General features: G+C 30.6%; 5 protein-coding genes across 9 annotated transcripts in view; 3 read left to right on the forward strand and 2 right to left on the reverse strand.

Moving 5' to 3' along the window:
• Positions 1-3,953, forward strand: part of LOC108765642 (pyridoxine-5'-phosphate oxidase) — a 5,106-nt gene extending 1,153 nt beyond the window's left edge. Inside the window, exons 3-7 of one of the 2 annotated variants that reach the window (XM_018514446.1) lie at positions 2,139-2,295; positions 2,540-2,639; positions 2,740-2,793; positions 2,941-3,140; positions 3,644-3,953. In XM_018514446.1, the coding sequence (XP_018369948.1) occupies positions 2,139-2,295; positions 2,540-2,639; positions 2,740-2,793; positions 2,941-3,140; positions 3,644-3,809 (677 nt within the window). In that variant the 3' untranslated portion in view covers positions 3,810-3,953. The remainder of the gene's footprint in view (positions 1-2,138; positions 2,296-2,539; positions 2,640-2,739; positions 2,794-2,940; positions 3,141-3,643) is intronic. The other variant, XM_018514447.1, reaches the window with a different exon arrangement.
• A 14-nt stretch (positions 3,954-3,967) lies between these two features.
• Positions 3,968-5,878, reverse strand: LOC108765641 (histidine protein methyltransferase 1 homolog). Of its 3 annotated transcripts, XM_018514444.1 has the most exons (7): positions 5,618-5,641; positions 5,424-5,510; positions 4,896-5,135; positions 4,608-4,768; positions 4,310-4,542; positions 4,119-4,234; positions 3,968-4,048 (listed from the first exon to the last, which is right to left on the reverse strand). In XM_018514444.1, exons 2-7 carry the CDS (start codon positions 5,467-5,469, stop codon positions 3,984-3,986), a joined length of 861 nt encoding a protein of 286 aa, XP_018369946.1. In that variant the 5' UTR covers positions 5,470-5,510; positions 5,618-5,641; the 3' UTR covers positions 3,968-3,983. The 3 variants fall into 3 exon arrangements, with proteins under 3 accessions (XP_018369946.1, XP_018369945.1, XP_018369947.1); XM_018514443.1 differs by having other exon boundaries at positions 5,424-5,878; XM_018514445.1 differs by having other exon boundaries at positions 4,896-5,132; positions 5,424-5,876.
• A 2,808-nt stretch (positions 5,879-8,686) lies between these two features.
• Positions 8,687-14,190, forward strand: LOC108765636 (peptidoglycan-recognition protein LB). Of its 2 annotated transcripts, XR_001940326.1 has the most exons (4): positions 8,687-9,117; positions 11,219-11,560; positions 12,073-12,413; positions 13,051-14,190. XR_001940326.1 is itself a non-coding variant. In XM_018514437.1 (3 exons), the coding sequence occupies exons 1-3, from the start codon at positions 8,949-8,951 to the stop codon at positions 12,339-12,341; spliced, it is 780 nt and encodes a 259-aa protein (XP_018369939.1). In that variant the 5' UTR covers positions 8,687-8,948; the 3' UTR covers positions 12,342-12,444. The 2 variants fall into 2 exon arrangements, 1 of the variants encoding a protein (XP_018369939.1); XM_018514437.1 differs by lacking the exon at positions 13,051-14,190 and having other exon boundaries at positions 12,073-12,444.
• Positions 14,191-15,970: 1,780 nt separating this feature from the next.
• On the forward strand, positions 15,971-18,892 carry Pgrp-s2 (peptidoglycan recognition protein S2). Its single transcript, XM_018514438.1, has 4 exons — positions 15,971-16,140; positions 17,204-17,367; positions 18,240-18,402; positions 18,486-18,892. Exons 1-4 carry the CDS (start codon positions 16,071-16,073, stop codon positions 18,668-18,670), a joined length of 582 nt encoding a protein of 193 aa, XP_018369940.1. The 5' UTR covers positions 15,971-16,070; the 3' UTR covers positions 18,671-18,892.
• A 118-nt stretch (positions 18,893-19,010) lies between these two features.
• On the reverse strand, positions 19,011-20,179 carry LOC108765638 (uncharacterized). The gene is made up of 4 exons (XM_018514439.1): positions 20,009-20,179; positions 19,468-19,610; positions 19,264-19,389; positions 19,011-19,148 (listed from the first exon to the last, which is right to left on the reverse strand). The coding sequence occupies exons 1-4, from the start codon at positions 20,055-20,057 to the stop codon at positions 19,023-19,025; spliced, it is 444 nt and encodes a 147-aa protein (XP_018369941.1). The 5' UTR covers positions 20,058-20,179; the 3' UTR covers positions 19,011-19,022.
• Positions 20,180-23,084: the final 2,905 nt, after the last annotated feature.

Raw genomic sequence — 23,084 nt, forward strand, 5'->3', positions numbered from 1 at the left:
TAATTGTAGCAAAACGGTTGGTCGGACCGAGTTCATTGCTTGTTATGACATGTTTAGTAACAGTTACAACAACTTTCAGCAATTGCCGCCAAATTGTAATGCTTTGTTTAAAAAATAAGCCACTATTCCATATTAAGTAATAGTTACAATAACTTTCAGCAATTGCCGCCAAATTGTAATGCTTTGTTTAAAAAATAAGCCACTATTCCATATTAGTAGCTTATGCCATAATCCCTGATTTTACCCTATATAAAATTGTCGGGAGGATAAATAATTCCAAACATTATTACATACATAATAATGTAATTATATATTTTAATTTTGTATACTTAATTATGTATTCAATTATGATTTTTTTAATTAATTTCTCGACAATCAAACCTCGTGCGCAAAAAATTTTTTGGCACTTTTACTACATATGGTGGCCTTTCGTGTCTTGGGTTAATTTTCATTACTCTTATAAGTATATAAAAATTATGAAGTGATTCTTATGAATATTTTGATATCTTTTTAGATTTTAGAAAATATTTATAGTTGTGTATTTATAAAAAATTGTAAATAAATGTTACAATTAATTATAGTCAATATAAAAAAATGCACTTTTTCATATAAAAATGCAAAACTCTGAAACAAACATATCTTAAAATTAACATTACAAACTAAGAGAAAAAATAGTTCAAGTATCGGCAGTCCAAAAAATTTTGTTATTGAGTAATTCGAAAATTACTTTTTTACAGTGCATAAGTAGGTTTAAATTAAACGTTTATTACATTTACATTTTAAACAATGCATTTTATCATATTGCATTACAGTTACAATTAATAAGAAAAAACATTTTTGAATTTTTTACACATATTTTTGAATTTTACATTTATTTTTAAAAATATTATTTATGTTATTTAACGCAAATCGTTTCATTTTCAATTTGTTTAATAGTTAATGAAATTTTTGCAATGTGTGTTGTAAACAAGAATTGACTGAAAATTTAAAAAATATAAATTTTTTAACCGTAACTTTTTTAAAAAAGTTACACTCTACAGTCTACACGATGGGTCTACATATAGTTTAGCCTTCATTCTGTTTGCGAAGAAAGTTTTTGGCTGCCCTCGAGAAAAGCTACATATACCGCTTTCTACATTCTAATGATCCTTTCCATTAATATAGATAAATTTTTATTTTTATCTTGGTTCAACTACTCTTTCTAAGGATTAAAAAAAGATAAACATGTTGAATCAAGAAACTGAGCATTAGAAAAAGAAAATTTGTTTTTATCTTTGGAGCCAAAATGCAAAGCCATCGATATAAAAAAAATTCAATGTGAGTAAAATTTTAGGGACTGTAAAATGTTGATAAGCATCGATGTCTTTACGTTTTACTTACTCCGGAGCTAAAATTAGACACACATAGGCCCGTATTCAGAACGCGCTTTTATCGATAAAAGCGCATATTTATCTCTGAAATTCTATAATATACGTGACGTAAAGTATAGTATGTTAGCGCGCTAACATCATTGTAAGCGCGTTCTGAATACGGGCCCTAATGTTTTAGACCATTAAGGCTCAGTTCTATCAATATAAGATGAACTGTAATCTTTATTTTAATTTACTGTTTATCTTCTTTTAATTCTTAGAATTAAAAAAAGATAAACAATAAATTTGAACCGAAATTAAAGTTAATCATACATTGATGGAATTGTGCCTAAAGAAAACCCTATACGTGGCTAGTAAAAAATTTCAATTATTTTGAAATTTAGAAAGCGGTGCATACGCGACAGTAGCAAAAACCTTCGAAGACGAACTACATTGAAAAATAATGTTGTATATACATTTTGCTAATATATATTGTAGATAAGGAATAAATAAATTAATTTTACTTGTTAATTTCTCCTAATAAATATTTATTTATCAATATCTATGCAGTTTAATCTTCATTAGTCGTATTTTTTTTACCATCGAAATCTATTTTTGCGAGATCGCTTTTTACAATTAATAATTAATCATACATCGATGACTAATATAATATTATTAATGAAAAATAATAATCAAGAGGTTACTCAGAAATACTCCAAAATTCAAAAAAAAATTTCGGAAAATTATTAATCTACTTATCTTTAACTTTCATATCATTTTTTTCTACAGATATGCGAATAAAATACAAAGATAAACATGAGATCTTTACGGAGGATGATTTAATTAGCAAGGAGCCTATAGGACAGTTCAAAGCATGGTTTGAGGAGGCACGCAATACTCCAGAAATTTTAGAGCCTAATGCGATGCTTCTCGCGACAGCAACAAGGCAACATTTTTTTCTTTTTTTAATTAAAAAATGATCTCGTAATAAAATTGAACATAAATAGACACACGTTATGTATATTATCGAAAAAAAGAAAACATAAATATAATTAGCAGCGTTTTGTAATCTGTTAATTAACAAAAATATTACTCGCATAAAAAAAATAAGAAAAAAATAAATAAGCTCATGAACCATAAAAAGATTGTGCAAATAATTATCAACACATTTTATAATGCAATTGTTTCAGGGATGGTGTACCATCCGTGCGTGTATTGTTACTAAAAGGCTTCGGCACAGAAGGTTTCAAGTTTTACACGAATTACGACAGCAGGAAAGGCCGCGAATTGGTGAGTTCAGATATTTAATTCAGACATTTTAAAATATTTAATTGATATTTTTTGATACCAAGAAGACAAACAAATTCTATATTATTCGATTTATTTACAGGCTGAAAATCCGCATACTGCATTAACGTTCTACTGGGAACCTCTTAGACGAAGTGTACGGTATTCATTGTTTTTTTCTTACATCATATTTTATCTCATAAATAGCAAAGTTTTTGCGAGTTAAAATTATTTTCTGCAACAACATTTAATTAATTTTTTCATCATAATCATTTTATTGATTTATTACTACTAATTATTTTAGGTACGTATCGAAGGTATCGCCAAGAAAACCTCAGCGGAAGATTCAGATCATTATTTTCGAAGTCGGCCATATGAGAATCAAATCGGATCTACGGCCAGCAAGCAAAGTAGTGTGATTGCTAGTAGACAAACTCTTATTATTAAAGAAAAGGAACTGCTCGCGAAATTTCCAGAGAATCAAGTTAAAAGACCTGCTTGTTGGTAGGTAACACCATAATTAAAAAATAATTAGTGCATTATTACTCAGTAAACACCAACTAACATAATATCAATGCCACAATTCCAAGCTCAATAATGTAACTATTATATACATATGTTATATTATATTTATACTGTTTAGTATAAAATTATAACATTAATGTCTTTCTTTCACGTCACTGTTAGTTGGTATTTACTGCAATGGGTAGTAAATCACTATCAAATTGGAGAACGCGCGCGCGTTAAGCATTAATTAGTTTTTTAATTAGCAATTCCGAATATAAAGATTTTTTACACGAGAAAGATAAAACCAAAGAAGAATAAGTAATCACGTGCGACGGCATGCCATATATTGCTACGTTTCACAACATCAATACATTTGTTGTCGCTAACAGACTCGTAGATTAATAGTATCGTGCATCTGTGTGTCACGTGTATAATTTTCAAATTTAGATCGTTTATTTATAAAGATTAAATCATTTACTGTATCAGATATCTTATTTCAGGGGCGGTTATCTCATCGTGCCACACTCCGTAGAATTTTGGCAAGGTCAGAGCGATCGTCTCCACGATAGAATCCGTTTCAGACGTCCAAAAACGAATGAAAAAATAGATAATACTCTCGTGCACGAAGGAAAGGATGGATGGGTATACGAGAGACTCTCGCCATAAAAAAAGTCGCAACATTTATTGATAATAAACGACAGGAAGAGCTAACGACTTTCGTGTACAAACAAGAAGAAAAAGAAATTCGAGTAAATCTTGTTACAGAAGTACCTATTGTTATTGCTGATTATCACGACATTCCGAGTCGATACCTTATAGTATATTATGAAGACAATAATATTATATAGGTGTATGATATTCTTGATGCGGTTTCCTTGTGAATTTTAGAATTTCTCTGTTTACTCCTGAAATGTATACAATTTATATCGTTGAACTAACAAAGATAAAATATATTTATAATTGATCATTAATCACCATGTTGACTTCTCCATACCGACTCGACGTCAAAGCATCCGTCTTTTAAAATAAGATTCTCAAATTGTCTCATTCCACCACCCACGCCAAAATAATAGGTTTTTCCAGCGACAAATCTAATAGAAATTTACCCGTTTCGAAACTTAAGTTTTAATGATAAAAATAAGACATCAATAATCCAGTGTACTCACACAACGCCATCGGCTGTTAGCTTCCTCTTAAAAATTTCATATAATTTTTTGTGATTATCAGGATTGTAAATCGTTTCGCTCGTAAAAATATAATCGTACTTTTTACTTTCGTCGAGTAACGTCGCGAGAGAAGCCCAATCCCCGGCATAAAATTCGCATCTCGTCAGTACAATCGTACGATCAAAATTCAATATTACATTCGGTATCGTCACGGATTTTAGCACTTCGGCATTCTATAAACAATTATTTCGTTAATCACGGCCCACTTTTCAGAGTGACAATTATAAATCATACGAACGTAATCTTGGAAATGGACGGTGGAATTTTTACGAAGAGACAGAAGGCCAATCACTCCAGCGCCACATCCTAAATCCATAACAAGTTTGTCTTTCAACTCGATTTCCTTTTCCAATATGTACTGGCCCAAATCGAAGGTGCATTCCCAGATTTTTAAACCACCTTAATTGCACAATTAATTTTCAAAGCACATATTAACGAAACTTCAAGGAGATTCGAATAAAATTTAAATTATTAGCAAATCCAAGAGAAAAAAATTCAAAAATAAATTTTCATTTGCAAAAATCACCTTCGTATTTTGCTGGAATGAGATCGGAATGTTTCGACTCGGCCTCAATAATATTCTGGCAATTTTGATCAGTTAAATCCTGCGTTACTTTATCGGAACGGATTAATTTTAAATTACAACTAGACAACACTTCGGTCTCTGTATAATAATAAGCCTCATATTTCGCTTCGATTTGTTCGGGAGTTATTTCAAGTTTGGAAGCAGAAATCCATTCTAATTTATCCTTCTGTTTGCTATCTGCTAAAATTATTTAGATAAATAACTTTTTTGCACGTACATACTTAGTAAGAATTGAAAGATGTGAATTGAATATTCGCGGGAAAACAATTTTGTAACACTCTAACCTCAAATTATGACAGACACGTGTTTCAAAACTTATCACAACAATATGGGGCATTTTTTCGTTATCCAACCATAAGCTACCACAACTAAGGCTTATCTTCGTCTTCAGGGATCAGAAGACGAAAATAGCCTTAGCAATGGTTGTTTCTGGTTGCATAACGAAAAACCGCCAATGATTAGCCATACCTTCATCAATATCAGCTGCACTTTCTGCAAATCGAAATTTGAACATTGTTCGGTAAGTTTGATTTCAAAAATTAAAAAGTCACACATCTAGGGTAAATTAAAGTATCAAATAAAGTATATATCATTACAGAGGAGTGGATATATCTATATTTCAGATAGAACTCATTTATTGAGTCAATGTGCACGAAACGTACATATTCGTTGAACTACATAGCTACTGATATTTCCGGCGGGTAACACATCCACGATTTCCAATTTTTGTGATTAATTGTTTAGTTCTATTCCATGCTATGTTCACAGAATATAATTGTGTAACAATTATTGGAACATAAAATCGAGGATTGTGGATATATTATACTCACTAGAAATATTAGTGCTTATATTATAGTTCAACGTGTACGTAGACGACATAGACGCGCCAGTAAACATTTTTCATCTAAAATGCACATACGTCCTCTCTCAGTCTCTTTCTGCACCAACCAACGTTTCAGTATCTTCGATGGTAAGTCAGAAAACTACTAGATCACTCCTCGAACTTGAACTTGCTTGGAGAATCGCGACATCTGGTATATAGTTGTGCAATTTCAGTATTCTTATTCCAAGAACAATATTATATAATACTTGGGAGTTTAAAAAATTAAGTATCTTATAATGCAATATTCGAGCAAGTTGAATTGATGCGAAATAGATCCACTGAAGAATTAAATTTTAAATCACAATTTGAACTATTTTTATGTAACTACAATAACTGCTATTGAAGATAATTGAATTTAATTGTTTGTCTTTTATTTAAAAAATTTATTTTGTTGTAACTATATATTTGCAAAATAATACATTTAAAGGGATCCTAAAAGGTTTGTTCACGTCGCATGCTCCAACATGCTCCAACATGCTCCTGCCATAGTTCTTATACACTCTAATGAGTGCATTGAAGTGAGTAGAAGCTACGATAGAAAAATACTTGCTTGAAAAAAATTAATAAAACAGATTTGCTTTAAGATCTCCTTAAGGCCAACATACTTAGTCAATTTATTTCTACAAGAAAAAGAGAAAGAGTTGCGTTCTCCCATTTTCTTACAATAATGTAATATACGTGACAAAATTTTGTAGTAAAGCTTATCGTTGCCCCATGATCAATTTTTCGAATAAAGTCATTAATTACATCGGTATTATTTTTTCATTGTCAATTTAATCGTTCCTGATAATAGCGATTCCCGACAATAATTTTGTCATTCATAAGGAATTAAAAAAGGATTTAAAAAATATGTAAAAGAATTTTATTGTTCGTTTGTTTTACGTTATTATAAGGTTCACTCATTCTTATTCATTTTTATACTGCAAAAAAATATCTTCGTCTACTAATTTTTACTACTTTGACAATATCTACATTGTTCACGACTATACATCAATGATCGCAATTTTATCATGATTATTTAAGTAATTTCTACTTCGTTTTTCTTTACATTTTTTCTATAATAATCAGGTGCTGCATTAGCTGTCGCCTATTTTTGATAGAATCATCCGCGTATTCTTTAATGCATTCGTGGAGCTCGAGATAAATTCTGTAGCATATCACGATTTTAACGAGTATATTAATATTTTATATTCTTATCGATATAGGAAGCAGAAATTCATTCTTTCAACAGAAACTCGATACGCAGCATTTCGTGAGTCGTAAGAATTACGCCAATGACAAACGATCGCAGGAAACAATTAGTCGACAGTAAATTACGACGGGTAAACAAAGGTCATTCGATGCCTTTCGTGAATAAAGTGTTATCTCTAGATCATGCGCTCACAAACACGATGTGCTTCTTCGTTATATGTTGACGTTATTATTCCAAGCAGAAACAAAAAAAAATGAACGCCGAACGACATGTACTTTGTCTACTGTAATTCAATGAAGTGATTGTTATTATTGAATGTAAAACACTGTCTTTGTTTATTTCAATTATTTTCACATTATTGCAATTACGATTTCATTTTTGTAAAATTACGGGCAATATAATACTAGAAAAAAAAATCTCATTATTTACATTTTAATCATAAATCAGATTACATCAGATTCAATAGAACCAATTTGAAATAGCGTAGTTCCATTTACACAAATTGCATCGATCGTTCGATGTATTCTTATCAGAAAATATATATGTTATTATGTGGCAGATAATAAATCAGATATCCAAATGCCCATGAAAATGTCAAGCCATTAATGTTATTCATATGTAGAAATGCGTAGAAATTTTAATAAATTGTACGCTGATGTTGTTTATTAAAAATTCTGGATTGCTGATCAAGACAACAATGAAAAAATAATTGAAAATTCACGATTCACTAAATGAGCCGTTTATTTTGAAAGTGGTCTAAGTCCACTTGTCAATTTTTTGTTGTTGACTGTAGTAGCGTGTACAACTTGAAGTTAGCTGTCATAAACATTTTTTTTTTTTTAATGGACTTAGGTCACTTTCAAAATAAACGGCTCAAATATATTAATTTTATATGTTCTGTATAATCGAGCGATATCGATTGGTTACGTAACTTCTAGATACCGTTACTTATCGGAAATTCACTATCCATTTGATAAAACCGTGCAAATCGCATTCATATAACGTAAGCGCTAACTGTGCTTAGAAAAAAAAAACGTAAGAAACTGAATAAATAAGAAAATAAATATAATAAATAGAATCAATATAATTGTATCAAAACTTCATAACTCTCTTTTCTCTGTCGTACTTACAAGTAATCCTAAACCTGACATCAGCACATTCAAGTTTATTTTTATTAACGTAGATTAATTTTAAGCAGTTTCTCTTACTTTTATCTTTTTCTAGTTCTAAACATTAGAAAAAGATAAAAAAGGCAAAAGAGTAAATTAAACTGAGATCAAAGTTAATTTGCATTGATAGAAATAAATATTAATCCATAAATAACCGCGTTAGAAATATTAAGCTTAAATTAAAAAAGAAGATGATCTTTTTTTTCTAGACAAGTATTATTTGTTTATTCTTTAGATATTTTTTCATTACATATTTTATGAATTTTTTCAGCACTTTTCTGTGTTTTCAATCTCTTAGAATATATAAACGCATTAATGTTAATAGCATATTAATTATTTTAACATAAAAGCTTTCAAGTCTCATCCCTCTTTTTTATGTAATTATTTTCGTAGTATTTTTCGCCGCACCGTTACTCACTCACTTTGCCATTCTCATTAATTTCGATCTATTGTGTTCGATTTTTTATCGCATAGACAGCACAATTCTTTCTTCCGCTTTCTTTCGATAGCAATCAGAATGATGTAGATATTATGCGAATTTTCGAAATACAGGATAGTAGAATACTCGAAACAAGTGTAACTCCTCGAAGTCGTCGTCATTGCAATGTCGTAGTCACTGTGACAAACACGTTGAAGAGGGGACAGGGTTAAGGGACTACCAAACGGGTTGGTTCTCGACGCGCGACTCTTCATCCGAGGGGACTTCCCGGCTGCCGTTCGGATTTTCGTTTAAAAGCGGACGCGGCATCATGATGTATCCAGTTTTACTTTTGACACACGCTGTAAAGGTGTCAATTATGATGAGGTTGTCCTCTTACTACATTCACTTGTCAGCGTTATATGTACTCCTCTTTGGTTTCCTCGAGCATGCGGTGCTTGCCATTCCCATTGACAACACGAATTTCATCAATGCAACCGGTAAGCCACTCGAGATTTTATACCGGAATCGAAAATACATCATATTTTCAGAATTAGTTCTTCTGCGTGGCGAAAAAAATCACGCGACACTAATAATATTGTGGATCACGCAGTAGATATTTGTAAGAAGATTGTAACACATATAATAAATTTAAAGAGCAATCTTTTTGTATCATTTATAATATGTAAGTAGAGGAGATTTGTAATATCTAAGAACATAATATACCTAATACACTAATTATTCTTTTAATAATAAATAATATACACTAATTATTCTTTTAATAATAATGAAATTTTTAATGTGTCGACCGCTCAGTTATATTATATTTCGACTGAAGCAATATAACTGAATTGCTAACATTAAAAATCTGATTATTATTAAAAAATAGTATGTCAAAAGGTACGTGTGTTCCTGGGTATCACAATCTCCCTATTATCTACAATAAAATAGGTTTTTTAATTATTATTCGTGTTTATATTGTTCTTTTCTGTCAAGTCCTTAATAATTCTTTTTCGATCATTCTTGTATACGCAAGGTGGAATCTCTCTTAAAAAATAAAAAAAACCGGAAAGGTGTCTTATAATTCTTTCAGTCTATTCAATAACGAGCTAATTATATTTATATTTCCTACGTATATTTTTATTTATGTAAATATGTAATAAAAAAATATTGTTAACATCCGCAATAAATTAATTTTTATTCGACTTTTAACTTTTATTCAGTTGTCGAAAAAGATCTGCGAGCTTCCGAATTGAGTTTCACTGACGTAATTGTTCTGAGTCATTTCTATGTGCAAACTTTAATCATCATAATGAAGTTCACCTTTAGATAAGTATAAGTATAAAAAATACATGGCTCACAACTACGCAACTTTTGCAAAGTAGCTACATTTACAATGGAGCTGTTAGTAACTAGCGTCCAAGTAATGTCTTGCTGCCTAACGGTGTTACAACGCTCAATATAAAATTAAAGTGCATCAGTTGTTTATATCTAAGTAGTATGACTAAGTAGTATAACATTCTATGATATCAGTTCGTGCAATGCCAAGAAAATTATTCTACAAGGATAATCAATCAAACTATAATATTTCGAAACTGGTACAGTACACTCGTACACTGTTATAAATTTTATAGGATTAAATTAACTTAATGTAAGTCGCTACTACTCCTACTCAATAATATCGTTGTTTTTTACTAAAACAATGGTTATATTTGACACTATACAGTATCAATTTAACATTATAGTGTCAAATTTAATTATCATTTTAGTAAAAAATAACGATGTAGGAGCAGTAGCGATTCACATTAGGTTAAATTTGACACTATAGATTTAACAGTGTAGTCAATATTTTTCCATAGGAATAGTAGCGATTCACATTAGGTTAAATTTGACACTATAGATTTAACAGTGTAGTCAATATTTTTCCAAAATTTCCAAAGTTTTCCGCATCTGCAAGACGCGTCTGAGCCGAAATTATTGTATTTTACTTGGGAATCTGATTGGGCAATCTATCATCGTATCTCAAGGACGAAATATAATTTGCATGATAGAAGTAGATTTGTAATTGCGCAACTAATTGCTGAAAACGTGCTTGCTCGTGCTAACTCGTTAGCTGACTCCAATTTATATCTGCCAAGTTTTACGTTACCTGTTCTACGCGACAATGCAGGAAACCCGTAATTCTTTATATTATTATTATTATTATTATTACACTGTTAAATTTTATAAGGTCGAATTAACTCAATGTGAGTCGCCACTGTTTCTACTCAATAATATTGTTATTTTTTACTAAAACAATGATTATATTTGACACTATACAGTATCAATATAACATATGTCAAATTTAATTATCATTTTAGTAAAAAATAACGATATATTTAGTGGGAGCAGTGTCGACTCACATTGAGTTAATTTGGCCCTATAAAAAATTTAACAGTGTATTATTATTATTATCAAGAATCCATAATGCATTTAAATAACAATTGTGCACAGTAGCTTACACATGTTAATCTTTCTATCTGTATTTTAAGCCTCTTCAAAACCTACGAAGAATTAATTTAATTCGAAAATAATTTATTAATAATAATTTATCTATAACAGAGTCTCGGTGTCCAGAGTGCCCAAGAATTGTCAGTCGAAAGGAATGGAATGCCAGGAAACGTCTCCATTTCGAGATTATGCCAATAAAACCAGCACCATACGTGGTGGTCCATCATGGCGGTATACCTAGGTACTGTCGGGATCAGGAGACGTGCTCTGATATCGTTAGAGCCTATCAAGATTTGCATCTGGATCAGCGAGGCTGGTACGACATTGGATATAATTTCGTCATTGGCGAAGACGGTAATGTTTACGAGGGTCGCGGTTGGGATTATATTGGCGCGCATGCAATTGGATACAATACCCAGAGTATTGGCATATGCATCATAGGAGACTTCACCGGTAATTAAGGCATTATAAATATGACTGATGTTTCGTCAGATATATAGATATAATACATAGAAAGATTGATTTTACTCAAGTATTTAAAAAATTCAGTTTGACATAGTTTTGAAATTAATTTTATTAAACTACTAAAATAATTGTATAGGATACTTAAACACAATAAGTAATGGTGCAAAAAAATTTTTGACATTCTAGCAACCAGCCAAAGCATCCTACATAATTATTTTAATAGCCCAACAAAATTATTTTTAGATTTGTATTTAGCCAAAGTTTTAGATACTTGAGCAAAACTATTTTTTCCGTGTAAATCAAATAACATTCCATCGAAGAAAAATTAATAAGTTTTAAAAATCGTTGAAAATGATTGTCAAGTTTTTCTTATTGAAAAATGATTCTTGTTTTTATATCAGTCTCTTTAAAACAACATATAAGGCATCTTCCTTGAGATATCGTTTCGTCTTCTACGTCAAAGAAATCATTATGACACACGTAAATGTATGATTTCGCAGACTTTCTTCCGGACGAGATCGCCCTGAAGACGTTGAACAAGCTGATAGCTTATGGGGTTTCACTCGGCAAGATAAGGAAGAACTACAACGTGATTGGTCATCGACAAGTGCGAGACACGGAATGTCCAGGCGAAATTTTTTTCAAAAAATTCGTAATTAATCTTCCCGGTTGGACTGCAAATCCAAAACCTCACATATGTCCAACCACAACAATAAAGTCGATAGATAATACCGTAGAGGAAAACAGCAAAGCGAATGTTATTCTATGATAATATTTCTAGGTCCTTGTCAAATATATCAGCCGTAATTATAACGAATCTTAGTTAACCTAACAAAGGATTGTAAGTATGACAAAATTATTTCATTTTTTACACAGAAAGAACGATTTTACTAAAGTATCTAAAATTTAGGTATAAATATAGATTTGAAAGTAATTTTATTGAATTATCAAAATAATTATGTATAGGAAACTTAAGCATGACGAAAAATGCTGCAAAAAAAGTTTTGACGTTCTAACAACCAGTTTGAGCGCCCTAATATAAAAATTATTTTAACGGGTTCAAATAAAATTATTTTCTGTATTTAGCAAAATCGTTTTCTCCGTGTATTAAAAAGAATACTTAGGTCGGTATTCATAATCTGTTCTTGTGTATTTTAAGACCGTCTTAAGTAACATCTTAAAATGCTAATATGACTCTGTCTGTGATTGACTTATGACATCTTAAAACTGTACTTAAGATGATCTTAAATATAAGAATCGACTTTAATAAATACCGGCTTTACGATCATATTTTATGACGAAATATTTCTGCCGTATATTTCTATTTCTTTTTTTCTTATTTATAAAAAGAGTCTAACAGATTCGCGTGATTATGTCACTAGCTTCTAGAAATCCGCTTACGCTATTTAGTAAGCAAAGCTCATAATTTTATATTATGTGTAATATAATATATAATAGTATGTTCGATATGCTTGTAGATATTGGATATAACCATTGCTACCTCTACTATTATCATTACAAAATATTCTCACTGCCGAACAGTTAAAAAAAAACCGCCTTTCTCTGTCTCGCGAAGGTGATTCCCTGATATACACAGTGACCTCGTATACTAGACTCTCCGTATTAACATATATACGTCATAGCAATTAAGACACTATCAATAAAAAATTATCATTAGTCAAAACTCAAAGTTTACACGTAATGTACACGTTTCAGATCGTTAAAAAATCAAACAAGACATTCTAAAGTATATGACATAAATATCTCTCACGCAAGTTCGGCAAACAAGATCAATGTCACTCTCACCTTGGTTCGCGTGCGAGCCGTTCTTTTACATGGCTATGCTCGTTGCAATAATATATGCTCTAAGGTCATGGTCTTCAGGTTTAATTAACGACAATAGTAATCGAAATAACACGATGCCGTACAATTGTCTTTCGCATAATTTCGTATGGATTACTCTGATAAAATCATCTCCAGTACTCTGTTCCATAATGTATATGTAAATACATATGGAACATGTATAATGTATGACCGCGAATTTCACGGACATTAAAATGATTGAATTAATATTGATGCTATTATAAACGAGAGGATCGTACATATATATTTCAGAAAAAAGATTTTATGATTAACAAATTAACAAAACCACTTTTTTGGAATTTGCGTTACACATATATATCTGTTGAACTGACCTGCATACTGCATTCTTCACTCTCATTTGTCAGCCGACAATGACGGGCGATTTAAATACTTCCGGTAGTAAATCTGCAAAAAAAATCATTAATTTACTGTTAGTCAATTACAAAGATTATCTCTTGAGAACGCTCATAAAAATACCATTTTGACGGACACATGAAATCGATAAGATAATCGTGTATAGTGTAATATTATCGCAACTTCATTATCATATACTGTTTTTCGAGCAAAGTTCAGAAAGATCAGATGAGATAAGAGTTCAAGTTAGATTTTCATAATGCGTTTCGCTGCATGTACTAATCCAAAGATTTGATTAAAGCGTGAGCAAATCGAAACGTTAGTACGCGTTTATCAACGATTTCACGTTATCTTACTAGTAGGTTAATTTGTGTAATTAATGACGGTTATTGTTCCTTAAAAAAACCCAATCCTTTTTAAGTAATATATGAATGACATACTATCTTTTATATTTATCATTTTCATTCATACGCATTTAAAATATATATTAATTATATATTAAAAATATATAATTATATATTTTCTCGTTATTTCGCATTTCTTATTAGCCAATAATACATAGTTCTGTCTATAACAGTATTTGTGTACACACACACGATATAATATATATGCATTATAAAATCCTTCCCATTTATAGTTTAAATAATTATACACATATATATTAAGCTTATGTAATTATGCTAAATAATTAAGTTTTCCGCAACTGTTACGAGATAATTTGTTAATAAAAGAGTTATCTAATTATTTAATAAAATATTTTAATGATAAAATTCTATGAATTATACAAATTTTGTCGTAAAATATATAAATATACGTATAAATAAATCAACATTCCAATTAAATGATTTAAACACTATTATCAATGCTAGAATTGCCGTTAGTTTTTCCCCCCTTTCTCAAGTCATTAGATTAGCAGGGAAATCCCGTTTGGAGATTACTTCAAATGTGTATGTGTGTACATACGTACACATCTGTTATAGGCAAAGATCGTGTCCTGTGCAATATCTTGAATTAAGGCCCGATTGCACCAACGTTACTTTGATTTTAAGTGAGGCTTAAAACTCTTTCTGTATCTGTCTCTTTTTAGTTTTAAAACGAGACAGATAGTTTTTACAATAATTAAATATTTACAATTAAAAAAAATTAAAAATAGTATTTTATATTAGAGAAGTACATCTTAGAATCGACTAGATCTTTTCCGTCTAATATACTTGGAATTATCTCTAACTTATTCTCCTTGACGTGGCCGTCTTTTTTTCTAAAATCTGTTTCTTGTTTTTCTTCAGTAATTTAATTTAATTTGGATATACAGGGAACTATAAACCATAATGATTCTTGAAACAACATTTGACCCTTATATGATATAAGTGCTGCAAACACTAACTCTACCAATACACTACCTACCTCAGAATACACTCAGAAAAAAGTTTTGTTGATATGTGACCAACAAAAAGTTTTTCGTTGTCCTAACCAAAATGGTTATGCTAATCAAATTTTTATTAGGATAACATAAAAGTTTTTGTTAGTCACATATTCTAACAAAAACTTTATGTTATCCTAACAAAAATTTGATTAGCATAACCAAATTTTGGTTAGGACAACAAAAAACTTTTTGTTGGTCACATATCAACGAAACTTTTTTTTCAGTGTAGGGTTGCCAAATCAAAATTTTCAAAATTAAAACTTACACGCCAAAAACCCTAGACATTTCGCTTGAACCGGACGCATATAACAGTGCGTGTAGGTTATTAAAATTAATCAGAAAACTAGAACAGTAAACAAATTATTTCACGTCTAATTGTTCATTAGTAGTACTAATTCAATATAAGAAATTGATCAATTATATAATCGATTATTCTCCTCACATTCGACTATGATTGGTCAGATTTCCACAACTTAAGAATTACTACATCTATTGTAAATCAAGACTAATACAGAATAACGCCGCAGACGAGTCAAAGTAAAAAATTTAGATTTTCTAAAATCCCGGATGCTCATAATTATCCTGGACGCCTTTGAAAAAAATCTCCCGAACATCCCCGAACGCGCTAAAAAAAAAGATGGTGTCTAGGGAAAAGAAGACGGATGGTAACTCTATACTTCGAAAGGAATAGCGCGCAGTTATGACGTAAAACGCTGGCATTGATGACCTTATAACTGTTAGCACTATCTATAATTTCACAAACAGCTTGTAGCGTTAAATAGCGCAAACAGCGTCTCCTCGAACACACCCATTGCATATCAAGTTGCATATGATATTAGTATCGTTTTGCAAGTCAAAATGTACGTCGCGACGACATCAATTTTTGTGACAGTTTATGTAACACTGATCATCCAGGAGACTGCTGCCAGTAATGCAATTAATATATTATTTATACCGCAAGTTTAAAACTGTGAATTTCGCTTTGTGTCTCCGTGAACATCAAAATTTTTAAAGATATTTCTTCTCGTGAGTGTTAAAAGTTGTTAAAAGAATATTTTGTGTAAACATAGCAAAATTCTTATCCTTGTGATTAGTTTCAAAGATAATTAATTAGAAATTAATTTGTAATAGTAATTGCAAGTAAGCAATAAGATATAAAGTTGTAAAACTAAGAGTTAATTTTCAATAAAAATGAGTTTCTTATCCTGATCTCGTATTTTCTTGATAAATTGAAACTGTCATTATACTTATATTATGATTCATGGAAAAACTCTAATTGTTATCGATTAATTAATTAATAATGTATTTGCGCGACAAGTATAGTAGTTTAATATATTTGCATAAAGCAAAATATTTATCGACGTGATAAATTATTATGGAAATATCCTGTGTATCAAGATTGGTAATTACTATTACATCAATACAATGGACATTATTTGCATTTCGAATAATTTTTCAAACCAGAATACGATAATCACATATTAATTTCAATTTGTGAGTGAAAAATATTTTTACTCTTCTCTCTCTTCTCTTTCTCGCGCTGCGCGTCGCGCGCGCGCGGTATTTATAAATATTTTCTTATATTCTTACATTTTTGTCACCAATGAAAATCAGAGGCATACATGTAATTATCTTATAACAGCATTCATTTAATATTCATATATTCATATAAGGATCTAATTCAAAAAACAATGTTATCCGCTAAGTGATAAAGTATTCCGTTCACGTAAAATTTAGAAGATACGTACATAAGAAGCATGCGGGCTCATAAATCTTCGCGCTCGTCCTTTACAAAAAAGCAATAATGTAAAATATAGTTTCATATTTAAAGATTAATAAAATAACAGCTTTTTTGAACTCATTTAACTAAATTGGATTTTAGAATTACATTTTAATTAATTAATTTAATTAAAATTTATTATAATTCATTGCTAATGCTTATGCTTACATAAAGCATAAGCATTCATTTTTAATTTTAATTGCTTTTTCAGATAGCCCAAACATCATTTCTAGAACAGAATGGGGCGCTAGAAAACCGAAATCGTCATCTCCTAATCTTAAATTAAAACCAGCACCTTATGTGATCATTCATCATTCGGTTGGCTCCGGTTGCGAAACTCAAGCTGTATGTCAATTAAAAGTGAGACAGTTCCAGGTAATTAATATATCAAAAACAAAACTTTTTCTGAACGGCAAATCTTTTTTAATTGTAACTCATCGTACGCAAACAACCATATAGGTACAACTCAAATAATATTTTACATAAATATTTTACATATATCTATTTTAATAAAATAAAGTTAATTCCTTTTTATTTTGCGTTTTAATAAATAATAAATTTACAAATTATAAGTAAATACTGATATTAATAAATAATAAATATATAAGTAGAGAAAGGTCACCGATATCGACATATCACTTTGTTTTTAGACAATATTTCTTAAACAAAAAGTAAAAATACAACTTCAAAAACAAAGTATAAAGTGTCTTCTATCAGATAGTATAAGCAATTTTTATAATATACTGTTTGCAATTTTGCAATAATTAAGTTTTTCCTAAGTTATGCAAAAATGAGCGTCTGACAAAATGAGCTCCAAAACTGACATAGTAGGCAATAATGTCAAAATTCCTATTCTATAAATAAAGATATATCCTATTCTGTAAAGAAAACTAATTTATGAAACCATAAACATTTAAAATGACATAATATTATCAATAATACAGTCACTATTATTTTAATTACGCAATTTGCAAAAGAACATCGTAAGAATTTTCTTCTCGGATTCATAGAATTGGTTTTTAGCTGATTTGGTATAGAAATAAGCCACAGAATATGAGTTTGTACTTCTTTAATTAGCTAAACAGATCATGATTTTATTAGTATTAATAAAGTGCAATAGTTAGTTTCTGAGAAATAAGGGGGTGTCGCTTTAGGAGATCTATGTCAGTATCGACGACTTCCCTCTATTAATAAATAATAACTAACAGTACTTGCACATCACAACAATTATCAAATTTTGTTTCAAGAATATGCACATGGACAAAAGAGGTTGGAACGATATTGGCTATAATTTCCTAGTCGGTGAAGACGGAAACGTGTATGAGGGTCGTGGATGGAGCAAGAAAGGCGCTCATTCTGTACCTTTCAATAATAAGAGTATTGGAATTTGCATCATCGGAGATTACAGAAGTAAGCAATACCAGAAATAAAATGGATTTGCAATTAATATCGCATGTAGGTAACACGTATTTCTCTAACATTTTTCTTATTAGACCGAACACCAAATGCAGCGGCAGTACAAGCAGTGACTAATTTGATTGCTCATGGAGTAGAAAGTAACGAAATAAAGAGTGATTACAAGCTTCTTGGACATCGACAAACCTGGCCAACCGAATGTCCCGGAAATAGTCTTTACACAATGATAAAGTCATGGCCTCATTGGTCGGAAAGTCAATAAATAATAATGTATATCGTTTTTAATACGACACATAACGAAAATCTTTTTTATTGGTCGCGATCAGAACGATTATAAATCATGATTGCGTAATCGATTAACAATTAATGAATATTTACGAGATTCACAATGCTCTATAAATGTCAAAATTCACACCATCGTACTAATGTATATCGCTTTATCAGATTAATTAATATGCAAATATTTGTAAAAATAAACCAAACAATCATTGTTTGTATATAAGCATAAATGATTTAATTCAATTTTATATGTAATATAACATAATTATTATAAAATATTAATTTAATAATATTATTAGCAATTAACAATCAAGTACATAATTTCTATGTAATTATTATATATAGATAGTAACAAAATCGTTGAGGTATTTATCGTAAGTATCCTCCTCAGTCCTGACGCAAATTTCCAATCTCGAGAAATCAAGTAATTTATTGCTTTCGTAATCACTCTGGTCCCTTATCTAAAATGAAATAAATTATTTTATTCTTTCTATATTTTCAATATGTGCCATAGAGAAATATCATTGTCGAGTCTCATGTTTTGCAATATAGCAAATATACATAATAATTACACACCTGCAGGGGAATTTGTTTCCCAAATTGCTTATTCAATTCTTCTATGCATATTTTCGTTCCATACGGAATGCCAGATTTTAAATTACCAGCGACAGTAACGTAACGCGTACGACCATCAAGATAATCCTAAAATGAATTCGTATATATTTGATAGAATGGTATGTAAGTCGTTTTTGCCACATTGCGTTTGTCACGCTTACGAACCTGAAGAGTCTTCAATCCTTTTCCTTGATCATCTAGATAATTACGTTTATCGTCCGTCTCAAACACAGGATAATATGCGGAAAGAGATACGTTATGAACAGCAAATCCCATACATTTCAAATCCGTTCTATTCAAGCTCTCATCTAAAATCAATTATACTAAGCGTGAAGTAAGTTTAACGAAGTTAAACACTTGAAAAATTTAATCATTAAAAATACCCTGAGGAAAAAAACATGTTTGATATTTATGACTATAATTATATGATAAGATACTTATAATTAGAAGCTCCTTTTTCTATCATTATTATTGGTATAACATGTTAGTATAATAATTACATTTATGGTTTTATATACCAAAAAATATTTAATATTTGTATAAGTTATTATTATTAATATTATAGCAGCAATATCTAATTATAAAAATAGAGTTCCTAACCATAATTAATCTACTATGCAATTATAATACCAAATATCAAACACTTTTCTCTCATTGTGGTAGTTTTTTATCGATATGCTAAATTATTAAGAGTAAAATTGCTTACCAGACGCGAAGACTATGGAAAACAGAACAAGTGCGAAAATCGCGAACATTTTTGTAAATAAATAAATAACACAACTAGTATATCGCGTATCACGCCAATAATCATACTGATTGCCAAATGACAAAATCCTTTTTTTAAAGCTGACCAACTTTTATACAATGATGATCGGAATTTGCTAACGCTTGACAATTTACTCAATCGCTTCTCAATACATACTAAAGTCGGTTTCAAGACAACATGGCCAGTACACGTTAACATTAGCCAATGTAACATTGTCCTGTCATGTATATAAATTCTATTTCCACGAATTATAAATATTGATGTTAGGTGATATTTGTTATAAAGACAATTTAACATTTTTTCGAACGAAATGATGTTGGTCTACAATGTGACCTAATGCGCACATTTAGCAGTTTATACACATAAAAAAATACATATCGTACACAAATAATAATTATTTACAAAAATATTTCCAGCATTTCAAAAGTTTATATAACTGCAAATCTATCGTAAGTTCATTACAAACGTCAAATTAATTTAAGATATGTTCTGAATTCTAGAAAATTTATAATTTAATACTTTAATCAAAATTATTAAAGTAAAACTCGATTTGCTTATTATATGTATAAAGTTGCTTCTTCGATCAATTTTATACAAGTTTTTAAAAGAAAACTTATGTTTTAAATACATAATAACAAATACATAATAACAAATAAGTTGTTCTAAAATTTATAAATATATTTTAAGTATAAAAGAAATAAATATATTTTAAGATTATCAAAAAAATATTTTTCATTAAAAATAAGCGTTACTTAAAACAAAAAAAATTGAGTAATACAATGACATTTTTCTATGTGTTATAATAAAAGGATAATCCAACTTTGCTCACATTTATTAAATATTGTCATATATATTCATATGCTTAATTATGCATATAATAGTGGCTCTAGACGCAACATAGCCAAAATATACCAACTTTGCGCATATTCGCTAAACATTGGTATACATTCATATAATTATGCATGACATATGTATGTGTGTATAATATATGCTAATATTAACATACATTTGCCACGTCATCCGAAGCCGTTACTAATGAATATCAATCATTATCATAAAGGATATCAATCATACTGTATTTATATACGATCAACATTAGCTTAGCATTGCTGATCTTTTATAAACAAATGAAATCAAAATCACTATATACAAGGACATGGTATATATACTATCCTCATGAATTGTCCCTATATGAATTGTTCATCATATACATATATAAGGAATCTTGTTATTTATAATAATCAGCAATACTTTCTTCCTCAATACACAATTATGATATATCTGTCCTAAATTTCAATATATTTAAACAGAATCGATAATTTAAAAACATATTTTTAATCCCACATTAGAAGTAGATTATCATTAAAAAAATAATGCTTATTTCATACCTTTACATAAGTTCTTTCCAGGAAAACAAAAAGTTTCATTGAGATATTGAAAGAGCAGTGGCGACATATAGGAACAATTACAAATAACTCAAACTGCACCCCGGTAAAAAATTTTTCGTGCATGAATATGTATAAATATGTATAAACATACATAATTTTATATGAAACATGTTTATACATTCTTCTTTCTTTTGTAAAATTACTTTTTAATGTAACAGAAATAACAATAGTAATGTGAAAACATTAAAAATAACTTAAAAAGTAATTTTTACACTATATTTATTTTAGAAAAAATCAAGTTCAAAGAAATGTAAAAAAATTACTTATGTATAATTATATATAAAATTATGCATAATTGTGTATGAGCAATTTTTTAAAATTTATCCAAACTTGTTTTTTTCTAAAACGAACAATGCAAAAATTATCCCTTTAATTATTTTTTAAATGTTTTCACACATTACTATTGTTATTTCTACTACACTAAAAATAAGCAAAAAATGATATTTACCACAAGGCTGCTCCGCCGGTGCCTGATGCCTCTCCCAGACCTCCTCCTCCTCTCAAAAGTGGGTTGATCCTCTCGCACAGGACACTCGCGTGAAACACTCGCGAATAATATACTATAATCGCGCGCGGACTAATTATTTATAAAAAAAAGTCTTTCGCGCGACACTGCGTTCCACGTTTACAAAACCCATGATAAGATTTCTATTTCGATCGGTGGAATCAACATCACATGTCGACGAGTACTTGCGAAACACACGATGAATGCCGAACAAGGGTTAAGCCCCATACGAAAGAAAAAAATCGATCGTATCGAGTCCGTCGCCTCTGTTTTATGCAAAATCACGTTTAAAATTGACTCAAACATACGCCCTAACTGCTAGTTCAAGTGGGCCACAAGTGGTGCTGTACCACGAGCTCCCAAGAGACTGGTAAACGTGACAAGCGTCTCTAATAAGAGAAATGTTGGTACCATTGCCGATTGTCTAACAATCTAGACAATGCAGGAAATGGGATCCAACCCCTCGTCGACGAGCTATAGTCCTTTTACAGACTACTAGAGCTAGGCTCTGACCAAGTCAGATTAAACGCGATTTAGGCTGGTAGATAATAACAGAGAAATAAGCGCCCTGACTAGAGTTATACAACTCCTTTTTGGGCGACCCATCAGGGCGTAATTCTGTAACTCGTTATGCAATCGTTACGTGCTCATAACGACTGCATAACTCGAGTTACCGAATACAGGCCCAGAGAAGAATCCGAGTCGATTGATTGTTTCTTATCGCTCAGGACCGAACGTTGGCCGACAGACAGAGCGCGTCCTCAATTAGCCGACAGCAACCGAAGTTGCTAAACCGCGCGAACACGCACTGCGAAGTGCGTGACATTACGCGGCCGGCATCACCTCGTGCCCGAGCACTTGGCGTGAGAGCGTTGCAGTAACCGTGGCCACCTAAGCAACGTCCCAAAGAGAGTCTGCTTTCCTGTCGAAACATCGCAGATATGATTTCACCGCCGAACTGGAATTCCGTCGAATAGGTTTTGTTAAAAGTCCATTAGTCCGATAACTTGAACGGCACTCCCGAAGCAAACGCGCGACGCGACGAACCGGCTGCGGTTCGTTC

This window comes from Trachymyrmex cornetzi, unplaced genomic scaffold, assembly GCF_001594075.2.
Source record: "Trachymyrmex cornetzi isolate Tcor2-1 unplaced genomic scaffold, Tcor1.1 scaffold503, whole genome shotgun sequence".
NCBI classification, from domain to species: Eukaryota; Metazoa; Arthropoda; class Insecta; order Hymenoptera; family Formicidae; genus Trachymyrmex; species Trachymyrmex cornetzi.